Raw genomic sequence first — 26,651 nt, 5'->3', positions numbered from 1 at the left:
AAGAAGCTGAGGTTCGTCCATGGGAAGAAGGTTTGACGGCAGGTCGGAGTTACTGGAACTCTGAGCGTACCGCGATGCCATGCCCACCTCGGGACTCGATCGCGAAGCCACAGCTGAAGCGGTCTTATATGAAGCAATCCGAGCGGCGTTGCCGCGGCTGCGGATGCCATATGCCCCAGCTGAAAAAGTTTCAGTGGGACCGCACTCTTGCCCTCGAACTGTCGAAGACAAGTCAGCAGTGAGTGAGCGCGCTCGCTCGTAAACTGCACGGACATGGCGACCGAGTCTATCTCCATACCGAGAAAAGAGATCCTCTGCACGGGGCAAAGGTTTAGGGTCCTCTGCTTAGGGTTGCCACGGCTATGCCACCCTACGCTATGCAAATTCCGCAGACGCATGGCATTTATTTGCCATTGGCTTGTTTTTTTAATACTCGAAGAGGATTGGCTTTCTAGGCGAAACCCCCCCCCCCCATTCTCCGTCATCCGACGTAACTCGGAGTGACTACGAAAGGGCACTGTTATATAATGTCTATCTAACTTTATAAAAATATTTATATTCTGCCTTTCAGCTGAAAAAAATGATTTGCTCTTTAGAAAAAAAAGTCATCAAAACATTGGTCTCGTACAGCAGAGAAAAAAAATAGGAGAAGCTCTATGCGTGGTCAGCTCCCAACTCAACTGTGAGAATAGATTAACGGCGATATTTTTTTTATCGCCCGACAAGTGTCTCACGTTAACGCAGCACGTTAACGCCGATGACGGCCCACCCCTAATATATATATATACAGTATATATATATATACGTATATATACTGTATACATATAGCTGGTTTCTTGTTTATTTTAATACACCTATGCTTTTCGTTTGATTCATTTCGTATTTTGTTTATTACTTGTATTTTATTATACTTTAAGTGCTTTGAGAAGCTCCTATAAAGGCACTATAGACAATAAGGTTATTGTTATTATCGCCGCATGTTCTCTGCTTGGCTGCAGTATCGCTCCGGTCGAGAGATTGAAAACCCGAAGTGGAGCTCGAGTGGTCTCGTTTCCGTCAGTCACTCCACAACTTGTTTCAGTTGGAAATATTTTAATCGTCTTAGAAGGAATAAGTTGAAACATAAGTTGTTATATATTAGGGATTTTTTATAGAAATGTTGTTATTGTTGATTTACTGAATGACAGAAAAGTGTGGAATATTACACTAGATCGAGCCTAATTTTTTTCTGCCTTTTATTGGAAACATGAACAATACCGCTACTCACGGTCAAAAACATTAATAATCTCAATAAAGTAAGATTCATACATGATAAAAAAGCATAAAGAGAAACACACATCCTAGTGATTTACAGTTTTACATAAATGCATTAACCGTCTACTTTAATTATCACACATCCATCTATAAAATGATCCCTTAATAACTTCAGTCACATGTCATCATGGCACACCTGTCAATCATTCAAGGCTCCTCCCACAAAGAGATTCATGAAGGCTGTTTACTGTCCAATACACTACAGCCTCTTCTTGTTAGGAAGAATAAAAAAGAAAGAAAGTGAAAACATTATTAAGGAAATGTTTAAATAAAAGCATCAACAACATTTGTCAAGAGGAAAGGCAAATAGATTGGGTTCTTATTTTTACTTACTGGAAGATTTTCATACAGAGACGAGTCCAGTTCGGGTTCACAATCATCAAGTCGAACAGCCTTTATGAATGAAGACAAAGTAAAAACAGGAGTGTGTTATTTCAGTTCCCATTTACTTATTACTCAATATAGATATTTTCACACTGATATTGAGCGTTTAATCTATTTTGCCTGAAGGTGAAGAGAGTTTAGTCTTTTGTAGGAAAAACTTACCGTTACATTCTCATACACAGGATCACTCAGTTCAACATCATGAGCGTTGCGTCTCTCATGATCAGGTCGGGGATGATTCATCTTTGCCATGAAAGAAAAATCAGAATAGAGAGAAAATAAATAATGTCTCTAAAGAACTCACTAGGTAAATTCACCACTAAATTCAGACTTTCAATCTTTTAGATACCAATTCATTTAGATACCATATCAACTGAAAACATCTGACTATTTTTCTCACCTGTGTGTCATTTCTCTTTTTCATCCACCTGCTGCCCCTTTAAAGATATGGATTTGAAACAATTACAACCAATCAGAATGTATTTGATGTTTTATACAGAGTACAAACTCTTGACCCTCAATTCATTAACTTTTGAGTTTTTTTGGCTGCAGTACTTGAGTTATTACAGCCAGATGAACAAATAGAAAAGGTGATCTGATGGTGATGGCTGTGTTTTAACATAATCATTAATTCACAATCATTTGACCCTGAATCACTGAATTCATATAGAGCCTAATTTCTGAGTTAGGTTTACTTTATTAATTATAGAGGCAGTGACCTTGTACAGACATCAATTATTAGCCTGCGAATCTCAACAATGGTGACAATAATAAAGAATGTTGCAGTGCATTCTGGGTGCCACCAATCAAAACTCATTCATGGCTCCCCTCATGCATTGCAGCATGAATAAATAATGAACTTATGTTCAGAGGGGATCTGTTTGTCACCATTGCTGAGATTAGTATGTTAATTATTGATGTATGTGTATGCCTATATAAAATATTTTTGGAATTTTTTTTCTTCGTCTTTTTCATTGAAAAGTCTAAAAATGCTATGTCTTAAAATGACCATGCTGCTAAAATCCCTAAGGTACATTTAACTCAGAATTTATTCTCTTGATGAGTTATGCTCGTGACGTAGTGTTTTCCAATGCATTTGAAAGTTCGGCTAATGGAAACTGGATCTTGGGTGTAGTGGATGGGGATAGTGAGCAGAAATGATGTGTAGAGATGTGGCGCGAGGCAGATGACAACATTATGTGATAAAATCCAAACAACTTATTAACACGCTCCACAGCGCCACCCAGTGCATTCATTTAGAACTGCGAGTTAGTGCTTGTGATTTATCATGGATTCACTGGATTTACGGCCAGCAAAGCGACATAGTAAAATTATAATAGTAAAAATAATTACAGATTGAACATTCATGCACCCCCTAATTCCCGGTGAAGTCTTGTATGTTGTCTCACTGTTTCCTGTTTCTCCCGTGTCCTAGTTCTCTTGATTCTCTGCCTGTTCCCTTGGATTTCTCGCTTTACCTCAGCCCTGATCTATTATTGTTTGGATTGTTTGATTGCGTATGACCCCTTGCCAGTTATCCGGATTACGTCTTTGGATTACCCTATTCAATAAATACTGCATTTGGATCCTCAACCTTCGTGTCTCGGAGCAGTTTAAGACAGATATCAAGCATCTCATCCTTCTGTCTCATTCACACACATAAGACCAAAGACACACATCTTACCAAATCAGCATCATGATGATCACTGCAGCTCCACAAATCACTCCAATGGATGTGTATAATATCAGCAGACTTCCTAAAACTAGCACAAAATGTATAAAACATCATTTTTGCTTGACTTTAGAAAGAGTAATGTAAGTATACGAGCCGCTCTACCTTTAACAGTGACAGTTACAGCGTCTGATCTCTGAGATCCATGTTGATTGTGAGCCTGACAGTAGAAGCGTCCACTCTGTAGTGCACTGAAACTCTGTCCAGATCCAACAGCTGAGCTTTCATTCTCCTTAAACCAGCTGAAGTTCACAGCAGGAGGGTTTGAGTCACTGATGCACTTCAGAGTCACTGAATCTCCTGCCCAGATCTGACCAGACTGAATGATGGACACTGAGACGCTCCTGGGAGGATCTAAAACAGACAAAAATAAACTCTACATTAATGTTTTGCAAATGTTAATCCACTCATTCGTTTTGTCACGACAGATACTGAAACATCATTAACTCACACATGACGTTTAAAGCCACAGTATCAGAGTATTTCTCTCCATGTTCATTGATGGACTTGCACTTGTATTCTCCACTGTCATCAGATCTGATCTTTGAGATGCTGAAGATTCTTCCAGATCCTACAATCGTTCCTCCTTTAAACCAGCTGAAGTTCACAGCAGGAGGGTTTGAGTCACTGATGCAGTTCAGAGTCACTGAATCTTCCTCCACTATTACACCAGATGGACTGATGGACACTGAGACGTTTCTAGGTGCGTCTAACACGACAAACATTAAAACCATAAACAATGTAATTCAAACACAATCTCCTTATTTTAAAAAGAACAAATGAATATGTACTCACACATGACATTGAGGTGAACATCAGGAGAGACGTGTGTGTGTCCGTCTACAGCACAGCTATATCTGCCTGAATCCTCTCTTCTGACTGGATTGAGGATGAGTGTGTTCCTGAATTTACTCTCAGTTAATATCTTCAGTGAGTTTCTGTACCAGATGAATGTTGCTCTGTCAGTCAGAGCGCAGCTGCTTTTACATGTCAGACTGACTGAATCTCCCTCTGTCACTCTCTCAGGAGACTCCACCTGAAGATCTGAACACAACACACACATTATATCTAGTGCTGCTGTCACACACTGATTATTATTCAACATAATGCCCAGAAGAAGAGATAAACCTCATCAAAGTCACCTGTGACAGTAAGAGTCACTCCTGGTTTACCAATCCATTTCACATTAGGTTTATCAGTGATGAATCTGAAATAGTACATGTGTGAATCCTTCAGTGTCACATGACTCAGTCTGACGGTGCAGTTCTGCTGTTTATCTCCCAGATACTGAAGCCTCTGACTGTATTCAGGGTCATTAGACAGATCTGGAAACTCTCCATTATCCATTACCAGTGTTTTGGTCCAGAACGCTTTCTCGATCTTATATCCAGTAGGGTATGTATAAGTGCATCTCATTATCACTGATGAGTCGTTTAGTGCACAGATGTGTGTAGGACTGTAAATCACATCCTCTTTCTGACTACAAACCCCTAAAAAAGTTAATCCGGAACAAATTAGCAGCAGCTTGTGCATAAAAACGTATATAAAGATTCCTGAGCAAGGGTTGCAGAGACTCACCGTGAATCATGAGCAGAAAGATCAGAGGAAGAGGCGGAGCCAATCTGACTGATGTCACCATAGCAACAGCTACAACACACATACAGTGGCTTATTTTCAGCTTCAATGTCAGCATGAAACATAACAACAAATACTACTTTAATTATACAAGAACATGACAACAACAGTCATATTTATACAAAAACAGTCATATTTATCATGTTTATACATGACAGCAACAGGAATTTTTGCACTGCATGAGTTTGTAACTGTTCAATGTCTTTCACTTCCCCTTTTGATTGACAGCCTATCATAGACAGAAGGACCCTGCCAGAACGATGGCCTTTGATTTCATTCAGATAAACTGTTATAAAGTACTTTAGTTGCTAATGTTTTCTATACTCCGGAGCTTGTTGTCTCTGGTGAATATGCAGGTTTATTTGTAAAAGCCACTTTAATATAAGTCTTGGGTATAAGTTGTAGTGACTGTGACTTACATAATTCACCTTTGTGTTAAATGTAGTTCTATACATGGTCGGTGATAAATGCAGTACTTTGCTCTTAGCGTTTGTCCAGAGATCGTGGTCCCTTTGAATGTTCTGTATGGGTGATGACGTACAACGCTTACCAGCGCCTTTTGTTGGCTTGTGGTTTTTCAGACCAAAATAAAACAACACACGTATTTGTGTGCTCGAAGTGAGAAGTTGTTTCTCATGACTTCTTGCAAGTAACTGCAATTTAATCTATCTTCATTACATAATATTAAAAAGTATTTTACATCAATTTATTTTTCGCCAACAAAACACTGCTAGAGAAAACAAATGTATGCTATATTGATTTTAAACCATATAGTTACTGAGACACAGCTCTGTGACAACTAGCCCCATAAATCCCTCCACACTTTAGAGATTTAACAGAACAGTTATAAAATAACGCTCTTACCCGTTTCACCAACACCCGTGACCAGCGACAGCACTACAAATGATCCGGATCAAACCAGTATAAGGGTTTTTCACACCCTGAATGACACGTGACCTTATATTCATGTATGAGCTTATGACCCCTCAACTAGTGCAGATCAAGCAGAGGAAGAGTTTTAACAGACATTAGCATTAGCACCTGTTTCACACATAGGCCTACTCTGTTTGCAGTGTGTATGTGGTGCATCTATGGGATACACTGCAATGTGTTGCATCTTTTTACTTAAAGCCCAGTTTAAAGCAAGGACAACTATTGCTTACTTATGGCACTCGTCTCTTCGTGCAGGTGGAAAAACAAGTTCTTTGTAATGCGCAGGATTTCTTATATAAAGCCAATCGATTATAGGCATAAACACTAAACTGAAAGAAACTTTACATCAATCAATAAAGATGCTAATGTAATTGTGATAACGATGAAACGGACACAATAAGTGTTAATATTTTGTGCATGAATGCAAAAGTAAGTTTGCAATTCTTAATTATATAGTCGATGATGTAATAGACTGGGGTGAAAGGCAGTAATGTGATTGGTTCGTAGTTCACGTGACTCAGTGTTACCAGGAAGCTCAGCTGTGTATGTGTGTTATTGCTGCTGTCATTTGGCAGTTATCAGTAAAGGTTATTGAGTTATTGCAACCACCGTTTCCAGTGCATCATTCAAATCACAAGATATTACAGATGAGAAATTAATTTGCTCTTGTAACTGAGTTATTATGCCTTATAGAGCAGACATAGTGGCACCATACATGCTTTGGAGTGCTTAAAAGGTGTCAGGTTACAGTTGTGCACTGCCTACAATAGGGTGACCACCATCAAACAAACCAAATGTGGGTCAATTATAAGTTTGTGTGGGACAATGTGGGACATGTTACCAATACTAAAACATACCCTGAAACGTCTCGGTTACGTATGTAACCCTCATTCCCTGAGTAGGGAACGGAGACATTACGTCGGATGACGGAGAATGGGGGGTTTCGCCTAGAAAGCCAATCCTCTTCGAGTATTAAAAAACGAGCCAATGGCAAAGAAATGCGGAATTTGCATAGCGTATCTCCGCCTGAGCGTACTCTCCGTGAGTATAAAAGGAGGAAGCGGACGCAACCACAGTATGTCTTCGTTGAGGAGCCGAGACTGAACTCAGGCGTCTACCCAGTGGTACAGCGGAAGTGGCAGGGAGACGTAATGTCTCCGTTCCCTACTCAGAGAACAAAGGTTACATCCGTAACCGAGACGTTCCCTTTCGTAGTCACTCCGAGTTACGTAGGATGACGGAGAATGGGGGTCCCCCGTGTAATCACGCCACCTTCACAGCTGTCTTCCAGTGCCCTGCGCAATTCTGAACCCCTGTCGCACTTAGCTTACAGATGAGGAGTCCTACTTGACACAGGAATACCAAGGTACACTAGGGAGCATATCCCAGGGGAATATGCCGCAGTATGCCTACCGTAGGGAGGACTTACGAATACACATATGGCCCCGTGGGGCTCCATATGGAAGATACTGGAGTGACCAACCCGTAGGGTGGCTAGAATCTTAACTCCAGGGTGGCAAGGTGGCTTGCCGAGGGAAGACACATGCTCAGAGAGGCTTACAGTGGAGAATACACATGTGGAGGTTACTAGCAGGAACCATGCACACGGAGGCACCTCGCCGACGTCCAGGCAACAGATACTGGCGCCAGCATCAACAGTGCTGGAGGACTCAGAGCTTCAACGGAAGGCTCAGCTGAGAAGAATTCGCACCTATCCAGTCCGTGGAGTGGAGTGGCGAGCAAGCGAAGACACCTGAGCGGGTCCAGTACTGGCCGGTTGAGCGAATACAAGAGAGGACACAGGCTCCACTCAGAGGTTATAGAATCTTGCGAATGTGTTAGGTGTAGCCCAGCCTGCAGCTCTGCAGATGTCTGCTAGTGAGGCGCCATGCTCTAGAGCCCAAGAGGAAGCCACACTCCGGGTGGAGTGGGCCGTCACACCAAGGGGGCACGGTCGACCTTGCTGCTGGTAAGCCAAAGCGATGGTGTCCACTATCCAGTGAGACAGCCGTTGCTTGAGAGAGCCCTTCCCTTCTGGCTCCCACCACAACAGAAAAAGAGCTGGTCTGAGGTCCTGAAACATCGCATTCTGTCTATGTAAGCATGGAGTGCACGTACTGGACAGAGCAGTGCAAGGCTGGGACTGCCTCCTCCAGGGGCAGCACTTGCAGGTTCACCACCTGGTCCCGGAAGGGAGTGGTAGGAACCTTGGGCACATATCCAGGCCGGGGTCTCAGGATCACGTGAGAATACCATCTCTTGATGGAGGCCAGTGCAACCAGGAGCGCTGTCTTCATTGACAGGAACTTAATCTCAACTGATTGCAGAGGCTCGAAGGGAGACCTCTGCAGGGCACTTAAAACCACTGAGAGGTCCCAAGAGGGTACGAGAGGAGGGCGAGGAGGATTCAGTCTCCTCGCTCCCCTCAAGAACCTGATGATCAGATTGTGCTTCCCCAACGACTTACCTTCGACTGCTTCATGAAATGCGGCAATTGCAGCCACATAAACTTTCAGGGTGGAGGTAGACAGCCTTCGCTCCAACCCTTCTTGCAGGAAGGAAAGCATGACACTGATCGAGCATCTCCGGGGGTCTTCTCGGTGAGAGAGCACCAGTTGACGAAGAGGTTCCACTTCAACACATAGACGTGTCTAGTGGACGACGCTCTAGCGGAAGTGATGGTAGCCGCCACCACAGGTGGCAGGGTACTCAAACCTGCCTCGTCCCATCCAGGAGCCACACGTGTAGCCTCCACAGATCGGGACGAGGGTGCCACAGGGTGCCCCATCTCTGAGAGAGGATGTCCTTCCTCAGAGGAATAGGCCAAGGAGGTGCTGTCGCGAGGAGTACCAGTTCGGAGAACCAGGTCTTGGTCGGCAAATATGGGGCCACCAGCTAGCCCTGCTCCTCGTCCTCCTTGATCTTGCACAGAGTACGCGCGAGAAGGCTCACTGGGGGAAACGCATACTTGCGTAGGCCCCATGGCCAGCTGTGCGCCAAGGCATCTGTGCCGAGCGTGCCCTCGGTCAGAGAGTAAAACAGAGCGCAATGGGATGAGTCGTGGGAAGCGAACAGATCTATCTGTGCGTCCCCGAACTGGTCCCAAATCAGCTGGACCGACTGGGGATGGAGTCGCCATTTGCCAGAGACTGGACAGAACTGCGACAGCTCATCGGCTGCCAGGTTCCGCTCTCCTGGAATGTAAACGGCACGAAGGGACCTCAGGTGCTTCTGACTCCATAATAGGAGGTGGCGTGCGAGTTGCGACACCGACGTGAGCGTAGACCACCCTGACGGTTGATGTACGCTACCTTTGCGGTATTGTCTGAACGGACTAGTACATGTTGACCCCTGAGCAGCGCTCGAAAGCGGTGCAGGGCAAGGCGTACTGCCAGCAACTCGAGGCAATTGATATGCATAAGGCGCTGGGGTCCTGTCCAGGAACCCGCGGCTGCATGACCATTGCACATGGCTCCCCAACCCGTGGCAGATGCATCTGTGGAGACAACAACATGCCTGGAAACTCACTGCAGAGGGACACCGGTCCGCAAGAAGCTGAGGTTCGTCCATGGGAAGAAGGTTTGACGGCAGGTCGGAGTTACTGGAACTCTGAGCGTACCGCGATGCCATGCCCACCTCGGGACTCGATAGCGAAGCCACAGATGAAGCGGTCTCATATGAAGCAATCCGAGCGGCGTTGCCGCGGCTGCGGATGCCATATGCCCCAGCTGAAAAAGTTTCAGTGGGACCGCACTCTTGCCCTCGAACTGTCGAAGACAAGTCAGCAGTGAGTGAGCGCGCTCGCTCGTAAACTGCACGGACATGGCGACCGAGTCTATCTCCATACCGAGAAAAGAGATCCTCTGCACGGGGCAAAGGTTTAGGGTCCTCTGCTTAGGGTTGCCACGGCTATGCCACCCTACGCTATGCAAATTCCGCAGACGCATGGCATTTATTTGCCATTGGCTTGTTTTTTTAATACTCGAAGAGGATTGGCTTTCTAGGCGAAACCCCCCCCCCCCCCCCATTCTCCGTCATCCGACGTAACTCGGAGTGACTACAAAAAAGGGAACTGTTATATAATGTCTATCTAACTTTATAAAAATATTTATATTCTGCCTTTCAGCTGAAAAAAATGATTTGCTCTTTAGTCCCTTCCAGAAAAAAAGTCATCAAAACATTGGTCTCGTACGGCAGAGAAAAAAAATAGGAGAAGCTCTATGCGTGGTCAGCTCCCAACTCAACTGTGAGAATAGATTAACGGCGATATTTTTTTATCGCCCGACAAGTGTCTCACGTTAACGCAGCACGTTAACGCCGATAACGGCCCACCCCTAATATATATATATATATATATATATATATATACTGTATATATAGCTGGTTTCTTGTTTATTTTAATCCACCTATGCTTTTCGTTTGATTTATTTTGTATTTTGTTTATTACTTGTATTTTATTATACTTTAAGTGCTTTGAGAAGCTCCCATAAAGGCACTATAGACAATAAGGTTATTGTTATTATCGCCGCATGTTCTCTGCTTGGCTGCAGTATCGCTCAGGTCGAGGGATTGAAAACCCGAAGTGGAGCTCGAGTGGTCTCAGTTTCCGTCAGTCACTCCACAACTTGTTTCAGTTGGAAATATTTTCATCGTCTTAGAAGGAATAAGACATAAGTTGCTGTACATTAGGGATTTTTTTTTGAAATGTTGTTATTGTTGATTTACTGAATGACAGAAAAGTGTGGAATATTACACTAGATCGAGCCTTATTTTTTTCTGCCTTTTATTGGAAACATGAACAATACCGCTACTCACGGTCAAAAACATTAATAATCTCAATGAAGTAAGATTCATACATGATAAAAAAGCATAAAGAGAAACACACATCCTGGTGATTTACAGTTTTACATAAATGGATTAACCGTCTACTTTAATTATCACACATCCATCTATAAAATGATCCCTTAATAACTTCAGTCACATGTCATCATGGCACTCCTGTCAATCATTCAAGGCTCCTCCCACAAAGAGATTCATAAAGGCTGTTTACTGTCCAATACACTACAGCCTCTTCTTGAAAGAATAAAAAAGAAAGAAAGTGAAAACATTATTAATGAAATGTTTAAATAAAATCATCAACAACATTTGTCAAGAGGAAAGGCAAATAGATTGGGTTCTTATTTTTACTTACTGGAAGATTTTCATACAGTGACGAGTCCAGTTCGGGTTCACAATCATCAAGTCGAACAGCCTTTATGAATGAAGACAAAGTAAAAACAGGAGTGTGTTATTTCAGTTCCCATTTACTTATTACTCAATATAGATATTTTCACACTGATATTGAGCGTTTAATCTATTTTGCCTGAAGGTGAAGTCTTTTGAGAGTCTTTTGAGAGTTTAGTCTTTTGTAGGAAACACTTACCATTACATTCTCATACACAGGATCACTCAGTTCAACATCATAATCGTTGCTTCTCTCATGATCGGGTCGGGGATGATTCATCATTGCCTTGAGAGAAAAATCAGAATAGAGAGAAAATGAATAATGTCTATAAAAAACTCACTAGATAAAGTGGTTTCACTTTATTTTGATGGTCCCTTTAACACATTCAGTTGACTAATGTTGCACCAACATCTCTACTATAGTAGACTGGTAGGGTTAGTGATAGAAAAAGTTGACATGTAGTTGCAAAGTTACTTAAAGTCAGTAAAATGTCTGCTCACAATAAAGAGTTGGCAGTTATTAAGCAGAGAGTCTACTGATACTCTAATGAGAGTTAGTTGACATGTGTAACGGTTACCAGCTGGAGTGCCCTATTGAGCCACCAGAGGGCACTCCAGATAAGACTATGTTTCACAAAAACTACAGTTCCCAGAACTCACTGCCCGGACTCATCATCACTGATTACATTCACCTGTACCTCATTCACTATTGCATTCACCTGTCTCATCTTGTTAGTCTGGCTATATATACCATGTTCATTCAGTCACTCACCGCGAAGTCTTGTTTAAGTGTTACACTGCAATTCTGAGCTTTCTACGGTTTTCTTGTCTCTTGGTTTTTGGATATCTTGCCCTGTTCCCTGGATTACTCTCTTGCCTCTGGTCCCTGCCTGTTTTGTTTGTTTCTCTGTGTATCTGTCTTGGACTGCCTATCTGTGTATGACCCTTGCCTGTACATTGGATTACGCCTCTGGATTGCCCTCAAATAAAGCTGCGTTTGGATCTTAACCCTCTTCTCAGAGCAGTTCGTGACAACATGTAGTTGCAAAGTTGCTTGTAGTCAACAGGATGTTCATAAGAGACCATCAGAACCATCAGAAGTGTTAGCGATAAAGTCACTGCTACATGCAGACTTTCAATCTTTTAACTGAAAACCATTTTTTTCTCACCTGTGTGTCATTTCTCTTTTTCCTCCACCTGCTTATCCTTTAAAGACAATGATTTGAAACAATTACAACCAATCAGAAACTATTTGATGTTTAATCAAATGGCACTGTCGTTTGAATGTGATGAAATCTGGTCTATCTTCAGGATTTACGGCAGTAATGACGTGAGCTTCAGATTTCCTCTTTCAATAACTGAGTAGCTGTCAGTGTGGAGTCATTCATTCATAAGTCAGTCATTCACACACACACACACACACACACACACACACACACTGCAGAGTACCACAGACACACACCGTACCAAATCACTAACATCGCAATGATCACTGCAGCTCCACAGACCGCCCCAATGGATATGTATAATATCACCAGACGTCCTGCAACTGAGACAAAAGAGTAAAATATGTGAACAGATTCATGTGAATCACTTTAGCGAATTGCTAAACTTTTTTTGCGAATGTTAATCCACTAATTTGTTTGTCACAACAGTTACTGAACCATCATTAACTCACTCCTGACATTGAGGTGAACATCAGGAGAGACGTGTGTGTGTCCGTCTACAGCACAGCTATATCTGCCTGAATCCTCTCTTCTGACTGGATTGAGGATGAGTGTGTTACTGAATTTACTCTCAGTTAATATCTTCAGTGAGTTTCTGTACCAGATGAATGTTGCTCTGTCAGTCAGAGCGCAGCTGCTTTTACATGTCAGACTGACTGAATCTCCCTCTGTCACTCTCTCAGGAGACTCCACCTGAAGATCTGAACACAACACACACATTATATCTAGTGCTGCTGTCACACACTGATTATTATTCAACATAATGCACAGAAGAAGAGATAAACCTCATCAAAGTCACCTGTGACATTAAGAGTCACTCCTGGTTTACCAATCCATTTTCCATCTGTTATATCAGTGATGAATCTGAAATAGTACATGTGAGAATCCTCCAGTGTCACATGACTCAGTCTGACGGTGCAGTTCTGCTGTTTATCTCCCAGATACTGAAGCCTCTGACTGTATTCAGTGTCATTAGACAGATCTGGATACTCTCCCTTATCTCTTACCATTGTTTTTGTCCAGAACACTTTCGTGATCTGATGTCCAGTAGGGTATGTATAAGTGCATCTCATTATCACTGTTGAGTCGTTTAGTGCACAGATGTGTAAAGGACTGTAACTCACATCCCAATCAGCACTAGAAACTCCTGAAACACAGAATTAATTCAGAACAATTTAGGAGCATCATGTGCATAAAATAAGGCAGTATCTAATTTATCTTTAGTGCTTCTAAAGTGTTGCACCGACTAACCATGAATCATGAGAAGAACGATCAGAGGAAGAGGACGAGCCATTCTGAGTGATGTCGCATCAACACCTAAAACACATGAACAATGGCTTATTTTCAACTTTAACTCTTCTTGTTTCTGTCTCGATGTTACACATTACGTTTTTCATATTCTCAGTGCGTTAAATGTTTCATCAAATTTATTATATATTATGTGTCTTTGGCGTATTAAATATGGAGTTATCTCATCTTTAACAAGGCTTAACAAGCAGAATCAGTGAAGGAAACTGACTTTAGACACAGTCTTAGATGAAATCATTTTTTGGTAAAAGGTTCTATTGGCCAAGTACGGAACCCCAGGGTTCTATATAGAACCCAGAGGAACCATTTTTTAAGAGTGTATAGAACCTTTTAGGGGTTCCAAATACGTAGCGCTGATAAAACCTTTTAAGGTTCTATATAGAACCTTTTCTTCTAAGAGTGTACTAACCAGACTGACTTTATTTCTGTCACACGTCTACAAAAGTTTGATTGGGAATTATAAAACGGTTAGTTCCAATCCTTGATTCTGATTGGTCAAGAGCTGTGCTTTATTCACGATAAAACACGGCTATGACCGCTTCACCCAACGGTTATATTGATCGCTGCGCAACACTGCGGTTCTATGTTGTTTTTATTTGAGCTTTCATGCATTTTACACATCGGAACGTTGTTGCTGTTCACGGTCAGGGACTATTTTTTTCCAGCGTAAGAAAGACTTTTAGTTATTTTACTTCAAGAAAGTTGCGCTAATACATTGTTTTTTACTTTAATATTGTGTGGCAACCGTTTTATAAAAGCAATAAGGTACTCAAGGCAAGTGCTGTATCGTGAATAAGTAACGGCTGAAGGGGTTACTCCAACCCGATCTCACGGGAATTCGTACGAATTTTACGAGGTGGCTAATTCGTAACAATTCATACGACCTCACTCGTACAAATTAGTACGATTTTGCTAAATCGTACATATTTTACGAATTGGCCAATTCGTATGAATTCGTACGAATGACCTACCCCTAAACCCCGCCCCTAAACCCAACCATCACGTGGGTTTAGACAAATCGTATGAATTCGAATGAGTGAGGTCATACGAATTAGCCACTTTTTAATCACTCATACGAATTCGTACGAATTGGTCGTGAGATAGGGTAGGTTACTCTGATTCGCGTCGTGCCTAACAACGCCCTTCAGCCGTTGCTTATTCACGGCCTCTCGTACCTTATTGCTTACTTACCAGAGGTTTAACACTGTGTTTCATTTGAAGTCACCATGACAGTGATTAGTGTTTCCATTAGTTGGGCTCTTATTAGTGTGTGGCAAATTCAAGGCACTCAATTTGTTCAAACTTATTCCTCGCACAGTTTTTGTCACAGACCCATGAATGAGGTGTCTAAACATGCAGCCTGTTGAGGAGTGGTGTGCTACGACTTTAATAAGCGATCAGGGGTATGATGCTCGCCCCCGGGGTGAAAAAGCGGCCGCAAAATCCCATAGATTTAACATTGTGACGAATGTTGAGGAGTCACAGCTCAGAGCGATGATTAAACGTGTGATTTAGCATATTTGAAGTGCCTGGCACGCTCTGTAATGCTGCGTTCACACCAAATGCGAATTGAGCGTCTGGATCGAGTGATTTCCATGTCAAGTCAATGTAAAGACGTGTTTACGCACATCTGGAGGTCCTGATAGACGCATTTATCTTGGCACGAAAGAGGCGAATATTTGGTGCTTTTTGTGAATTCATGCATTTGAAGCGAATTTGCGTCAGAGTTAAAGAATCTATTCGCGCCACGTTAACCAATCAGGAGCTTGCTTGCTGCTGTCACGTGGTGAAGTGACAAACTGGGTACGCCTCGTACGACGACAATGACCCAAACGCCACAATTCCGCTCTCCAGAGCAAATACAGAGCGGTGACTCTGTCAATGATTGCTCGATCAACATCAGCCATCTTGCAAACTTGCCCCTCCCACAATAAGCAAATTTTGCCTTGAATGCACGTCTATTTCACTTCAAATGTTCGCATTATACACGCATCCGATTCACTTTGGACGTCTCTTCATTGCCAGCTCCCAAGCAACTCCATAGCAACCAAACAGAGTACCCTAGCAACCTTTTAGCATGACCTATAACTCTGCATCAGAACATCGTAAAGACATGGTTGTTGGCTTGTATGCAATCATGTACTAGCCTGACTTCGTCATACTCATATTCTAGTGAGAATATTGATTATGGCTTTGATTATGAGGCATGTCTTAACCGAACCAGGAAAAAAAAAACTCTGCACTCAATTGGATAGTCGGTAAACCTACAACCAATCAGAGCAACGCAGTAAGTCAACTACTTTGCATTTCACAGTTGTCAACTACAGAACTTACTTATTTTAGAAGTTAAATAACGAGTGTTGCTTCTTTTACTTGGTCCTCCATGAGTGCGACCAAAGGAGAAACCACAACGACCACAGGCTTTTCATTACGTCCCATCTTCTTAGCGACCGTCAGAGCCAGCTGATAAGTTACACTTTTGCCGAATCATGTAGGAAGGACGCCAAAAATATCTTTCCGATCGACAAATGCCTTGATTGCAGTTCTCTGTTTGTCTATTAAAATGAATGCGCTGTCGATTTATTTTACAACAGATTCGACAGCGGAATCTATACATCTCAATTCTCCAGCTGCAGTCATCTCTGAGGGAAACCAGTTAGCGCTCTTTGATAACGTGATGATTACGTCCCTGCAGATCATCTGTCCATCGTCGTATAAAGCCCGCCCTGGCAATTTGATTGGCCCGAACATCTTTTGCCTGATCATAATTACTCCTCAATGGATCGAGTCCAGACCGAACTTCCCAACCAAAAAATTTTGTGGGCGGAGTTCGGGCTGGCATCCAGGCTAATCATGTACAACATTGTGGCAACTACCCTAGCAAGGACCGAGTGGCGAGTTTTGCCACTGCAAGCACCCACTCACATTTTCTTCAGGAAATGTACATTCTAGTTTTATCTTTTGTGTTTTTTGGCTTCTGTGAAAGTGTCAAACACATTTGCTGATGTGGGAGGCAGGTCAATAATAAACATCTGTGTCTTGTTGCAGTAATTGGCATGTAGAGACTTACTGGGAGATTCAGAGAGAGAGAGAGAGAGTGGACTGAGGACTCGTACAATGTGTCTGTTTCAAGCCCATAGTGGACTTTCTCCTCCTTATATCAAACTTTACTAAAGTGTTCTTACAGATGAAGACACTAGCTCAACATAACCCCCCTGTATCTTGACTAAAGCTGTGCATGCACATCTACAAGTGTGTGGATCACCTAATATAGCATCAGTGACCTCATCTTCTTTTTTTATGAAATTTGACCACCATCTGTTTAGAGATTGAACAGAGAACTAAAAAAGAAATGTGATATAATTCTTAGATTAAAGTCAAACAGAAATCAATCAAATATTTTATTTATTTATCACCGTCCCCTTTTGATGGAGAGCAGCTTTCATTATAGTCAGCCTGTATTAGACAGTAATCTGTTGTTAAAAGATGGCTGCCAATTCTCACACTCTCACGGCACACCCCCAATTTCTCACACTAAAGTGTCAAGCCGGTCAGTAGAATATCTAAAAGATGAGTTTATCTATCCAGATAGATGAGTTTATCACTCACAGGAAAAACTGCTCCGTGTTCAATCAATTTTGAAAGATAATCTTATGTTTTATTTTTTTATATATGAAAAACTACTTTGTGTTCAATCGATTTTATAAGATAATCTTATGTTTCATTTTTTTATACATCACAATCGTCTGAATTTATAATACTATGTAATGGTTTGGAAAGCATTCTACATGTTTAATACATTTTCCAGCACAAGCAAGCGCAACCAGGTAAGAAGAATAATTGAACTTTACTATTGGACTTTTGATTTTAAACCATACAGTTACTGAGACAGCCCTGTGACAACTAGCCCCAACCAACCTCCCATAAATTCCTCCACACTTAAGAGATTTAACAGAACAGTTATAAAATAATGCTCTTACCCGTTTCACCAACACCCGTGACCAGGGACAGCACTACAAATGACCAGGATGAAACAAGTATAGGCGTTTTTCACGCTCTAAATGACACGTGATTAACAACTTATATTATAATATGAGCTTATGACACCTCAACTAGTGCAGATCGAGCAGATGAAGAGTTTTAGCAGACAACATTAGACGAGATACCTTATATCAGACCATGTTTTCAAACTATCCTAGCTTGTAAAACACTGGAAGGAACTGCAGTAGCATTTACGTCAACTGTGCATTTGATAAACCTCCAATTTACTGATTTCTTAATAGCAACCTGAAGTATGAAATAAACAGAATTTATTCATCTGAATGTTTTTATCACGAGAAATTCTAAGCTTCCTGAAAGCATCACGTCTCTAAAAAAGTGTTAGTTTCCTCATTAGTAAGTAAGACTGCAGCATCACAGTGTGATCACGTGACCTTCATAAGCGATGGAGAGACGCTGAGGGACGTCACACACTCAAAAAAATGATATGTTGACTTTAATTAACTTTTTTATGTAAACAGGTTCCACATAACTGGGTTACGTTTAACAAACATAACTTGTTCATGTTACTTCAACAATGGAATTAAGTCATTTTGAGCGACCCAATTAAACTCTGAGCTGAGTGTTAAATGAACACTGAAGCAGTGTTAAAGTTAATGAGATAATTAAGTGAATAATTGAGTGATAATTGAGCATTATTGTACACATCTGATGTTAACAAGAAAAACGGAATTTTAAGTCACCATTATGGAGATCAGTATTTGTTTTAGTTGGGCTCTTGACCCTCACAAAAACAGAAAAAAAAATGGAAAATCAACCCCAGTGGTAGTGTAAAAGAGGAGCAAGAAAGGAGCCCTGAAGAACACCACAAGTCAGAGGAGCGGTGGAGGAGGTATTTTGTCCAATACGAATAGAAATTGTCCAATTTGTTCAAAAGGACCAGATCAATTCAAGAGAAGTATCTAACTCCAACACAATTGTTTAAACGGAAAAAATGTATACATTGTGATCAATCAAATCGAGATCTAGTGAGATCAAAGCAACATCATTTCCTTCCCCGCTTATGAGGAGCTGTTGGGGGTGATGGAGGAGGTCTTGGGAGCGCTAGGGAAAAGACCACAGATTGCAGATTGGACAATCGGTTCCTTTCAGGACATAACCCTCCAACTCCAGTGAACCTTCCATTCCTTCCCGATCTCCATACTGAGATCACGTGCACAAGGAAGAAATTGTATTCTGCCCACGTCCACCAACATAGACATGCAAATTATGCACATGTCTCTGGGATACAGGAGACTGGATACATCCCAATCAACAAGACGTTTTTGATCTTGAAAGCTCCATATGCGGCAGCAGGTCAGGCTGGTGCTTCACTCCATGGTCGTGCTTCACTCTTACCAAGCCGATCTGCTGAAGTAGTTGGATCCGGGTAAGGGTCTTTCCCCTGATGCGATATCAGAGATCTGGATCTCTGCACCACCAAGCAGAGCGCCGCCGCAGTTGGTAGATTGATGGCAGCGATGGAGAGGCACCTGTGGGTGATCTTTCTGGGTCAGTTCCAGTGTACACAGCAAAATCCCCAGTGTTAAATTAAAGGCCAATTTACACTTCTGCATCAAGGTATGCCGTAGTGTACAATGTAGGCGACGCCATCGTGAGCATTTATACTTCTGCGTTTAGGTCTTGGTTGCTCTGCAGTACTGCTCCGAAACGCTAGTTGGCGGCGGAGGGTTTTAATGTTCCACTGTGTTTAGATTCCTCGCGACTAGGTTACTACAAGAAATGCCGACTGAAAGAGAGCGGAGCTTATTAAGGTGGAAAACAGTTAATTTTAGTGAAATTACTAAAACTAAAAGGCAGAAATGAGAGAAGACGTCGGAGGAGATGGTACGTGCGGAAATGCGTAGGAGGAAATGCGATGCTACCAAGCTGACCAATCACAGATCTTGCGGTCTGCGTCGTCGCGACGTGTAGTTACATTTTTGAGGAGGTGCGCGTCAGGCCACGGCGAAGGGTACGCGGTATACTACACATCTGTGCGTATGCTACGCCGTACCTACTGCGCGCACCCTACGCAGAAGTATAAATTGGCCTTAATGTCTTGGTCCAACTACAGGGTGTTAAAAATTAACATTGAAGCAGTGTTGAAGTTAATTAGATAATTAAGTGATTATTTAAGTGATGATTGGCCATTAGTGGTGACACCTGATGTTAATAAGAAGAATCAATGAAGGAAAGAGAAACAAGAACAGAAAAAAAGAGACACTGATTTCGAGTCATTACACATTATTGCACTTCTTATTACCAGATTGACTTTATTTGTGTCATACATCTACACACGGTCTTATGCAGATTTAAAGAAGTTTAGATGGAGATGTTTAATGGAATGTTTCATTTTATGTCACCATTATGGTGATCAGTGTTTGGTTTAGTTGGGCTTTTGACTCTTTACTTTTCAATATCAGTTTTTATCTGGCCATTCCAACCCTGTGTTCATTAAAGGGATACTCCACTTTTTTTTTGGAAATAGGCTCATTTTACAACTCCCCCAGAGTCGAGTTTTACCGTTTTCGAATCCATTCAGCCGATTTTCTAATATTTAGAAGAATATCAGTAACCAAACAGTTTCTGGTACCATTGACTTCCATAGTATATTTTTTCTACTATGGTAGTCAAAGAGACCAGAAACTGTCTGGTTACTGATTTTCTTCTAAATATTAGAAAATCGGCTGAATGGATTCGAAAACGGTAAAACCCAACTGTTTAACTCTGGGGGAGTTGTAAAATTAGCCTATTTTCAAAAAAAAGTGGAGTATCCCTTTAAGACAAACTATGACCTGGTCTGCGTTTCCCAAAAGCATTGATTGAACAGAGTAAGACCATTTGTTGCTATTGTTCTACAATCAAGTTAGGCTTAAGATGTTTATGGATGCGTTTTGATTTGTGGCTCACATCATGAATTGCAACATGAAGCATTTGTGTGTGTTAAAGGCAAGCTGATTAATAAATAATTAGTATTAACTATAGGCAATTATAATCAAACAAGTCACAATGCATAAAGCAACAATATATTTTCATGATAACTTCTACTTGTATCCATTGTCACATTTGGGCTTCACCCACACAGTCAAATGAAGACTGTTTTGGTGTGTGTCATCGTCCACTACGGCATATTCCTGTGAGCCTGAGACAAAAATTAAAACAAAAATTAGATCTTTTTACCAAGTTCAACTATTTTGAAATGTTTATGGCACACTTAAAGACTGTCTGCAGTGGTATCAAGAGAAAACTGGATATTTAATACCACAAGACCAATATCTAGTCTAGAGAATAGACTTCTCAATTGACTGACAAAGAGAAAAGCTGGACACTCACGGTACAATTCTCATAAATTGTTACATTCTCATACAGAGGGAAGGTCATTTTAGGAGCGTTGGTGCAAGGATGAACAGCCTTAATGGAAGAGAGATAGAAGAAAACATGTGAAGGAAAAAGGTAAAACAAATCTAGTTTTGGAATTAACGTAGGCTCAAAGAAAATTAAGTAAACGTACCCCCACATTCTCATACACATATGAAATCTCTTTATTTTCAGGCTTCATGCTTATGCCATCAGAATTGTTTGTGGTGGACTGAGAGGGAAAAAAAACAGAAAGAAATATGAGAAATTCAGTTGTGATCAGTTGCATTGAGCCAATATTGAATTGAAACAGACTGACCTTGGAGTGCAGTTTCTTCCAGCTTGAAAAGAAAACACATTATATTAACACAATATAATATTAAATTACATAACTAAATACAAAAAAAGGAAAACAGACTCTTACCAGGTTAGTAACACAATGATGACAGTAGCTACAACTCCACAAACTGATGCTACAATTGCAATGTGATATATCCTCCAATATTTCACTGGGACAAGATAAACTGATCAGTTTACCGCCATTTAAAAAGAGCAATGTAAGTAAATGAGCCGCTCTACCTTTACCTGCGACAGTTACAGCGTCTGATCTCTGAGATCCATGTTGATTGTGAGCCTGACAGTAGAAGCGTCCACTCTGTAGTGCACTGAAACTCTGTCCAGATCCAACAGCTGAGCTTTCATTCTCCTTAAACCAGCTGAAGTTCACAGCAGGAGGGTTTGAGTCACTGATGCACTTCAGAGTCACTGAATCTCCCTCCACTATTACACCAGATCCATTTATCAACACTGAGACGTTCCTGGGAGGATCTAAAACAGACAAAAATTAAAATTCACAAAAACTATTACAAAATTATGTGTTTAGAAATTTTAAACAATGTGCAGATGATTATTAACTCACACATGATGTTTAAAGTCTTAGTAATAGAGTATTTCTCTCCATGTTTATTGAAGGACCTGCACTTGTATTCTCCACTGTCATCAGATCTGATCTTTGAGATGCTGAAGATTCTTCCAGATCCTACAATCGTTCCTCCTTTAAACCAGCTGAAGTTCACAGCAGGAGGGTTTGAGTCACTGATGCACTTCAGAGTCACTGAATCTCCCTCCACTATTACACCAGATGGACTGATGGACACCGAGACGCTCTTTGGAGGGTCTAAAAAGGAAAATAATAAACAACCTCAAATCATCTCATTCAAACTCAATCTCCTAATTTAAAAAAAGAACTCATGAATCTGCACTCACACATGACATTGAGGTGAACATCAGGAGAGACGTGTGTGTGTCCGTCTACAGCACAGCTATATCTGCCTGAATGCTTTCTTCTGACTGGATTGAGGATGAGTGTGTTCCTGAATTTACTCTCAGTTAATATCTTCAGTGAGTTTCTGTACCAGATGAATGTTGCTCTGTCAGTCAGAGCGCAGCTGCTTTTACATGTCAGACTGACTGAATCTCCCTCTGTCACTCTCTCAGGAGACTCCACCTGAAGATCTGAACACAACACACACATTATATCTAGTGCTGCTGTCACACACTGATTATTATTCAACATAATGCACAGAAGAAGAGATAAACCTCATCAAAGTCACCTGTGACAGTAAGATTCACTCCTGGTTTACCAATCCATTTGTCTTTATCAGTGGTGAATCTGAAATAGTACATGCGTGAATCCTTCAGTGTCACATGACTCAGTCTGACGGTGCAGTCCTGCTGTTTATCTCCCAGATACTGAAGCCTCTGACTGTATTCAGGATCATTAGACAGATCTGGATACTCTTCATTATCTTTTACCAGTGTTTTGGTCCAGAACACTTTCTCGATCTTATATCCAGTAGGGTATGTATAAGTGCAGTTCATTATCACTGTTGAGTCCTTTAGTGCACAGATGTGTGAAGGACTGTAACTCACACCCCAATCAGCACTAGAAACCCCTAAAAAAGTTAATACTGAACAAATTAGCAGCAGCTTGTGCATAAAAACGTATATAAAGATTCCTGAGCAAGGGTTGCAGAGACTCACCGTGAATCATGAGCAGAAAGATCAGAGAAAGAGGCGGAGCCAATCTGACTGATGTCACCATAGCAACAGCTACAACACACATACAGTGGCTTATTTTCAGCTTCAATGTCAGCATGAAACATAACAACAAATACTACTTTAATTATACAAGAACATGACAACAACAGTCATATTTATACAAAAACAGTCATATTTATCATATTTATACATGACAGCAACAGGAATTTTTGCACTGCATGAGTTTGTAACTGTTCAATGTCTTTCACTTCCCCTTTTGATTGACAGCCCATCACAGACAGAAGGACCCTGCCAGAACGATGGCCTTTGATTTCATACAGAGAAACTGTTATAAAGTACTTTAGTTGACTTTTGTATCAGTACATTGCTAATGTTTTCTATACTCTGGAGCTTGTTGTCTCTGGTGAATATGCAGGTTTATTTGTAAAAGCCACTCTAATATAAGTCATCGGTATAAGTCTATATTGTAGTGACTGTGACTTACATAATTCACCCTTTGTGTTAAATGTAGTTCTATACATGGTCGGTGATAAATGCAGTACTTTGCTCTTAGCGTTTTCCCTCATAATTGTCCAGAGATCGTGGTCCCTTTGAATGTTCTGTATGGATGGCGTACGACGCTTGCCAGCGCCTTTTGTTGGCTTGTGGTTTTTTTATACCAAAATAAAACGACACACGTATTTGTGTGCTCGAAGAGAGAAGTTGTTTCTTGCAAGTAACTGCAATTTAATCTATCTTCATTACATAATATTAAAAAGGATTTTGTATCAATTTGTTTTTCGCCAACAAAACACTGCTAGAGAAAACAAATGTATGCTGTATTGATTTTAAACCAAATAGTTACTAAGACACAGCTCTGTGACAACTAGCCCCATAAATCCCTCCACACTTTAGAGATTTAACAGAACAGTTATAAAATAACGCTCTTACCCGTTTCACCAACACCCGTGACCAGCGACAGCACTACAAATGATCCGGATCAAACCAGTATAGGCGTTTTTCACACCCTGAATGACGTGATTAACACCTTATATTAACGTATGAGCTTATGACGCCTCAACTAGTGCAGATCGAGCAGAGGAAGAGTTTTATCAGACAACAATAGCGCCTGTTTCACACATAGGCCTACTCTGTTTGCAGTGTGTATGTGGTGCATCTATTTTTCTGTACCCGCACTGCAATGCGTTGCATCTTTTTACTTAAAGCCCAGTTTAAAGCAAGGACAACTATTACTTACTTATGGCACTCGTCTCTTCGTGCAGGTGGAAAAACAAGTTCTTTGTAATCTTGTTCGCAGGATATGTTGCCTAATAGCCTCTATGCACGAACCCTGCCGACGTGTGTCCGAAAGAATCTCAGTCAGCGTCTTTACTTCCGGAAGCACGTTCTGCAGGCCAAGTGTATTGCGGCAAAACTTTAATAAAATCCGTTTTCTCAGAAACGGAGACAACGATTTTAGAAACGCTGATTTGTTAGTCGAATTTCGTACGATATGAGAGAATACTAACCCTCAAAGTTGTTGATGTAGCTCCAAATATATAATTTAATTAACTTCTCTTTTTTACTCTTGTGTGACAGCTAACTGCCTCACAGTATTGTTAACATCGTTAACCGCAGGACGTTTTTCTAAACAGCAAGTGTAACTTAACACTATCTCCACCTAACGCAAAACTGGTTTCTGACGCAGCACCGGATGTAACTGGGCGTGCTGAAACAAACCCGGAAGATATCGTGCATAGAGGCTATTGACAAAATGTTGTGCATGAATGCAAAAGTAAGTTTGCAATTCTTAATTATATAGTCGATGATGTAATAGACTGGGGTGAAAGGCAGTAATGTGATTGGTTCGTAGTTCACGTGACTCAGTGTTACCAGGAAGCTCAGCTGTGTATGTGTGTTATTGCTGATGGTCTTTGGCAGTTGTCAGTAAAGGTTATTGAGTTATTGCAACCACCGTTTCCAGTGCATCATTCAAACCACAAGATATTACAGATGAGAAATTAATTTGAGTTATTATGCCTTATAGAGCAGACATAGTGGCACCATACATGCTTTGAAGCGCTTAAAAGGTGTCAGGTCACAGTTGTGCACTGCCTATAATGGGATGGCCCGATACCGATACTGGCATCGGGGATCGGGTCGATACTGTCCTCATATACTCTTACTCGTAAAATTAATTAAACATCTGAAGACGCATCATAGCGCTGAATACTCACAGTTTCGGAAAGCTAAACCTACTCCGCAGCAGCCAACACTAACACAGGTTTTACAGAAGCGCGAGAAGATGTCCAGAGATAATCCGCGGGCACAAAAAATAACAGAGGGAATTGCATACTTTATTGCACTTGATGACCAGCCATTGTCGGCTGTTGAAAATGCAGGATTTCGACATCTTCTTGGCATCCTGGAGCCGCGATACGAAATTCCCAGTCGACATTACATTACAGACGCTATGCTACCGAAAGTGTTTCATGAGGTGAAAAAGCACGTCAGTGGCCTGTTGTGTGACGTTTCGGCCTTCAGTTTTACAACAGATGTTTGGTCAAGCAGTGTCTGCCCAATGTCTCTACTAAGTTTAAAGGGTTAGTTCACCCAAAAATGAAAATTAAGTCATTTATTACTCACCCCCATGCTGTACCAACCCCGTAAGACCTTCGTTCATCTTCGGAACACAAATGAAGATATTTTTGATTGAATCTGAGGGCTGGATCACTCTTCCATAGACTGCCTAAGGGACTGGCTCTTGACGGCCCATAAAGTCATTAAAGAAAAGGTTTAAATATTCCATGTGCCTACAGCGGCTCAATTATAAGTTTATCAAGCGACGAGACTACTTTTTGTGCGAAAAAAACATCAATAACGACTTTATTCGACTATTCTATTACTTCCTTATGGGCGCATGCGCGAGAACTGAGACGAGGACGTTCTCATTCGTCTACTTCTTGTTACCGGCTGCTCACCGCTTAGGAGTTTTACCGCCCCCTACCGTATAAGATGACATGCTGATATAGCTGGAAGCGCAAAACTTTCAGTTTACAAGCAGAGGAAGATGTGCGCTGTACATACGCTTTTCAATTAGCGTATTTTCCGCACTATAAGGTGCACTTAAAAGCCTTTAATCTTCTCAAAAAACGACAGTGTTCCTTATAATCCGGAGCGCCTTATATATGGATCATCATTTTATACGGTAGGGGGCGGTAAAACTCCTAAGCGGTGAGCAGCCGGTAACAAGAAGTAGACGAATGAGAACGTCCTCGTCTCAGTTCTCGCGCATGCACCCATAAGGAAGTAATGGAATAGTGGAATAAAGTCGTTATTTATGTTTTTTTCGCACAAAAAGTAGTCTCGTCGCTTGATAAACTTATAGTTGAGCCGCTGTAGGCACATGGAATATTTAAACCTTTTCTTTAATGACTTTATGGGCCGTCAAGAGCCAG

General features: G+C 41.4%; 2 protein-coding genes across 2 annotated transcripts; both read right to left on the bottom strand.

The window, feature by feature from the left end:
* Positions 1–1,227: 1,227 nt before the first annotated feature.
* LOC120459053 (B-cell receptor CD22) lies at positions 1,228–19,407 on the bottom strand. Its single transcript, XM_089132642.1, has 14 exons — positions 19,391–19,407; positions 19,153–19,286; positions 13,699–13,764; positions 13,247–13,594; positions 12,900–13,148; positions 4,573–4,983; positions 4,226–4,474; positions 3,882–4,139; positions 3,536–3,784; positions 3,383–3,461; positions 2,099–2,135; positions 1,861–1,941; positions 1,648–1,707; positions 1,228–1,525 (listed from the first exon to the last, which is right to left on the bottom strand). The coding sequence occupies exons 1-14, from the start codon at positions 19,405–19,407 to the stop codon at positions 1,514–1,516; spliced, it is 2,250 nt and encodes a 749-aa protein (XP_088988768.1). The 3' UTR covers positions 1,228–1,513.
* A 1,120-nt stretch (positions 19,408–20,527) lies between these two features.
* Positions 20,528–23,309, bottom strand: LOC120460362 (B-cell receptor CD22-like). Its single transcript, XM_089132738.1, has 10 exons — positions 23,197–23,309; positions 22,767–23,108; positions 22,420–22,668; positions 22,073–22,330; positions 21,739–21,981; positions 21,578–21,662; positions 21,473–21,494; positions 21,308–21,385; positions 21,130–21,207; positions 20,528–20,938 (listed from the first exon to the last, which is right to left on the bottom strand). Exons 1-10 carry the CDS (start codon positions 23,276–23,278, stop codon positions 20,918–20,920), a joined length of 1,458 nt encoding a protein of 485 aa, XP_088988864.1. The 5' UTR covers positions 23,279–23,309; the 3' UTR covers positions 20,528–20,917.
* Positions 23,310–26,651: the final 3,342 nt, after the last annotated feature.

The sequence above is a fragment of the Pimephales promelas genome, chromosome 6 (genome assembly GCF_988280905.1).
Source record: "Pimephales promelas chromosome 6, fPimPro1.hap1.1, whole genome shotgun sequence".
Lineage (NCBI taxonomy): Eukaryota > Metazoa > Chordata > Actinopteri > Cypriniformes > Leuciscidae > Pimephales > Pimephales promelas.
This window is presented reverse-complemented; position numbering and strand designations above follow the sequence as displayed.

What these genes read in the sequence shown, in the direction of transcription:
- LOC120459053 (XM_089132642.1), bottom strand. An exon ending in TACTTCAGCAGATCGGCTTG is followed by an intron (nt 13,765 to 19,152) that starts GTAAGAGTGAAG and finishes CATGTGTTTTAG; the next exon opens with GTGTTGATGCGACATCACTC. An exon ending in TGTTCACCTCAATGTCATGT is followed by an intron (nt 4,140 to 4,225) that starts GTGAGTACATAT and finishes TTGTCGTGTTAG; the next exon opens with ACGCACCTAGAAACGTCTCA.
- LOC120460362 (XM_089132738.1), bottom strand. Translation starts at nt 23,278, where the DNA reads ATGTGTGTTGTAGCTGTTGCTATGGTGACATCAGTCAGATTGGCTCCG. An exon ending in AGTGAATCTTACTGTCACAG is followed by an intron (nt 22,669 to 22,766) that starts GTGACTTTGATG and finishes TGTTGTGTTCAG; the next exon opens with ATCTTCAGGTGGAGTCTCCT. An exon ending in CAATTTATGAGAATTGTACC is followed by an intron (nt 20,939 to 21,129) that starts GTGAGTGTCCAG and finishes TTTTTGTCTCAG; the next exon opens with GCTCACAGGAATATGCCGTA.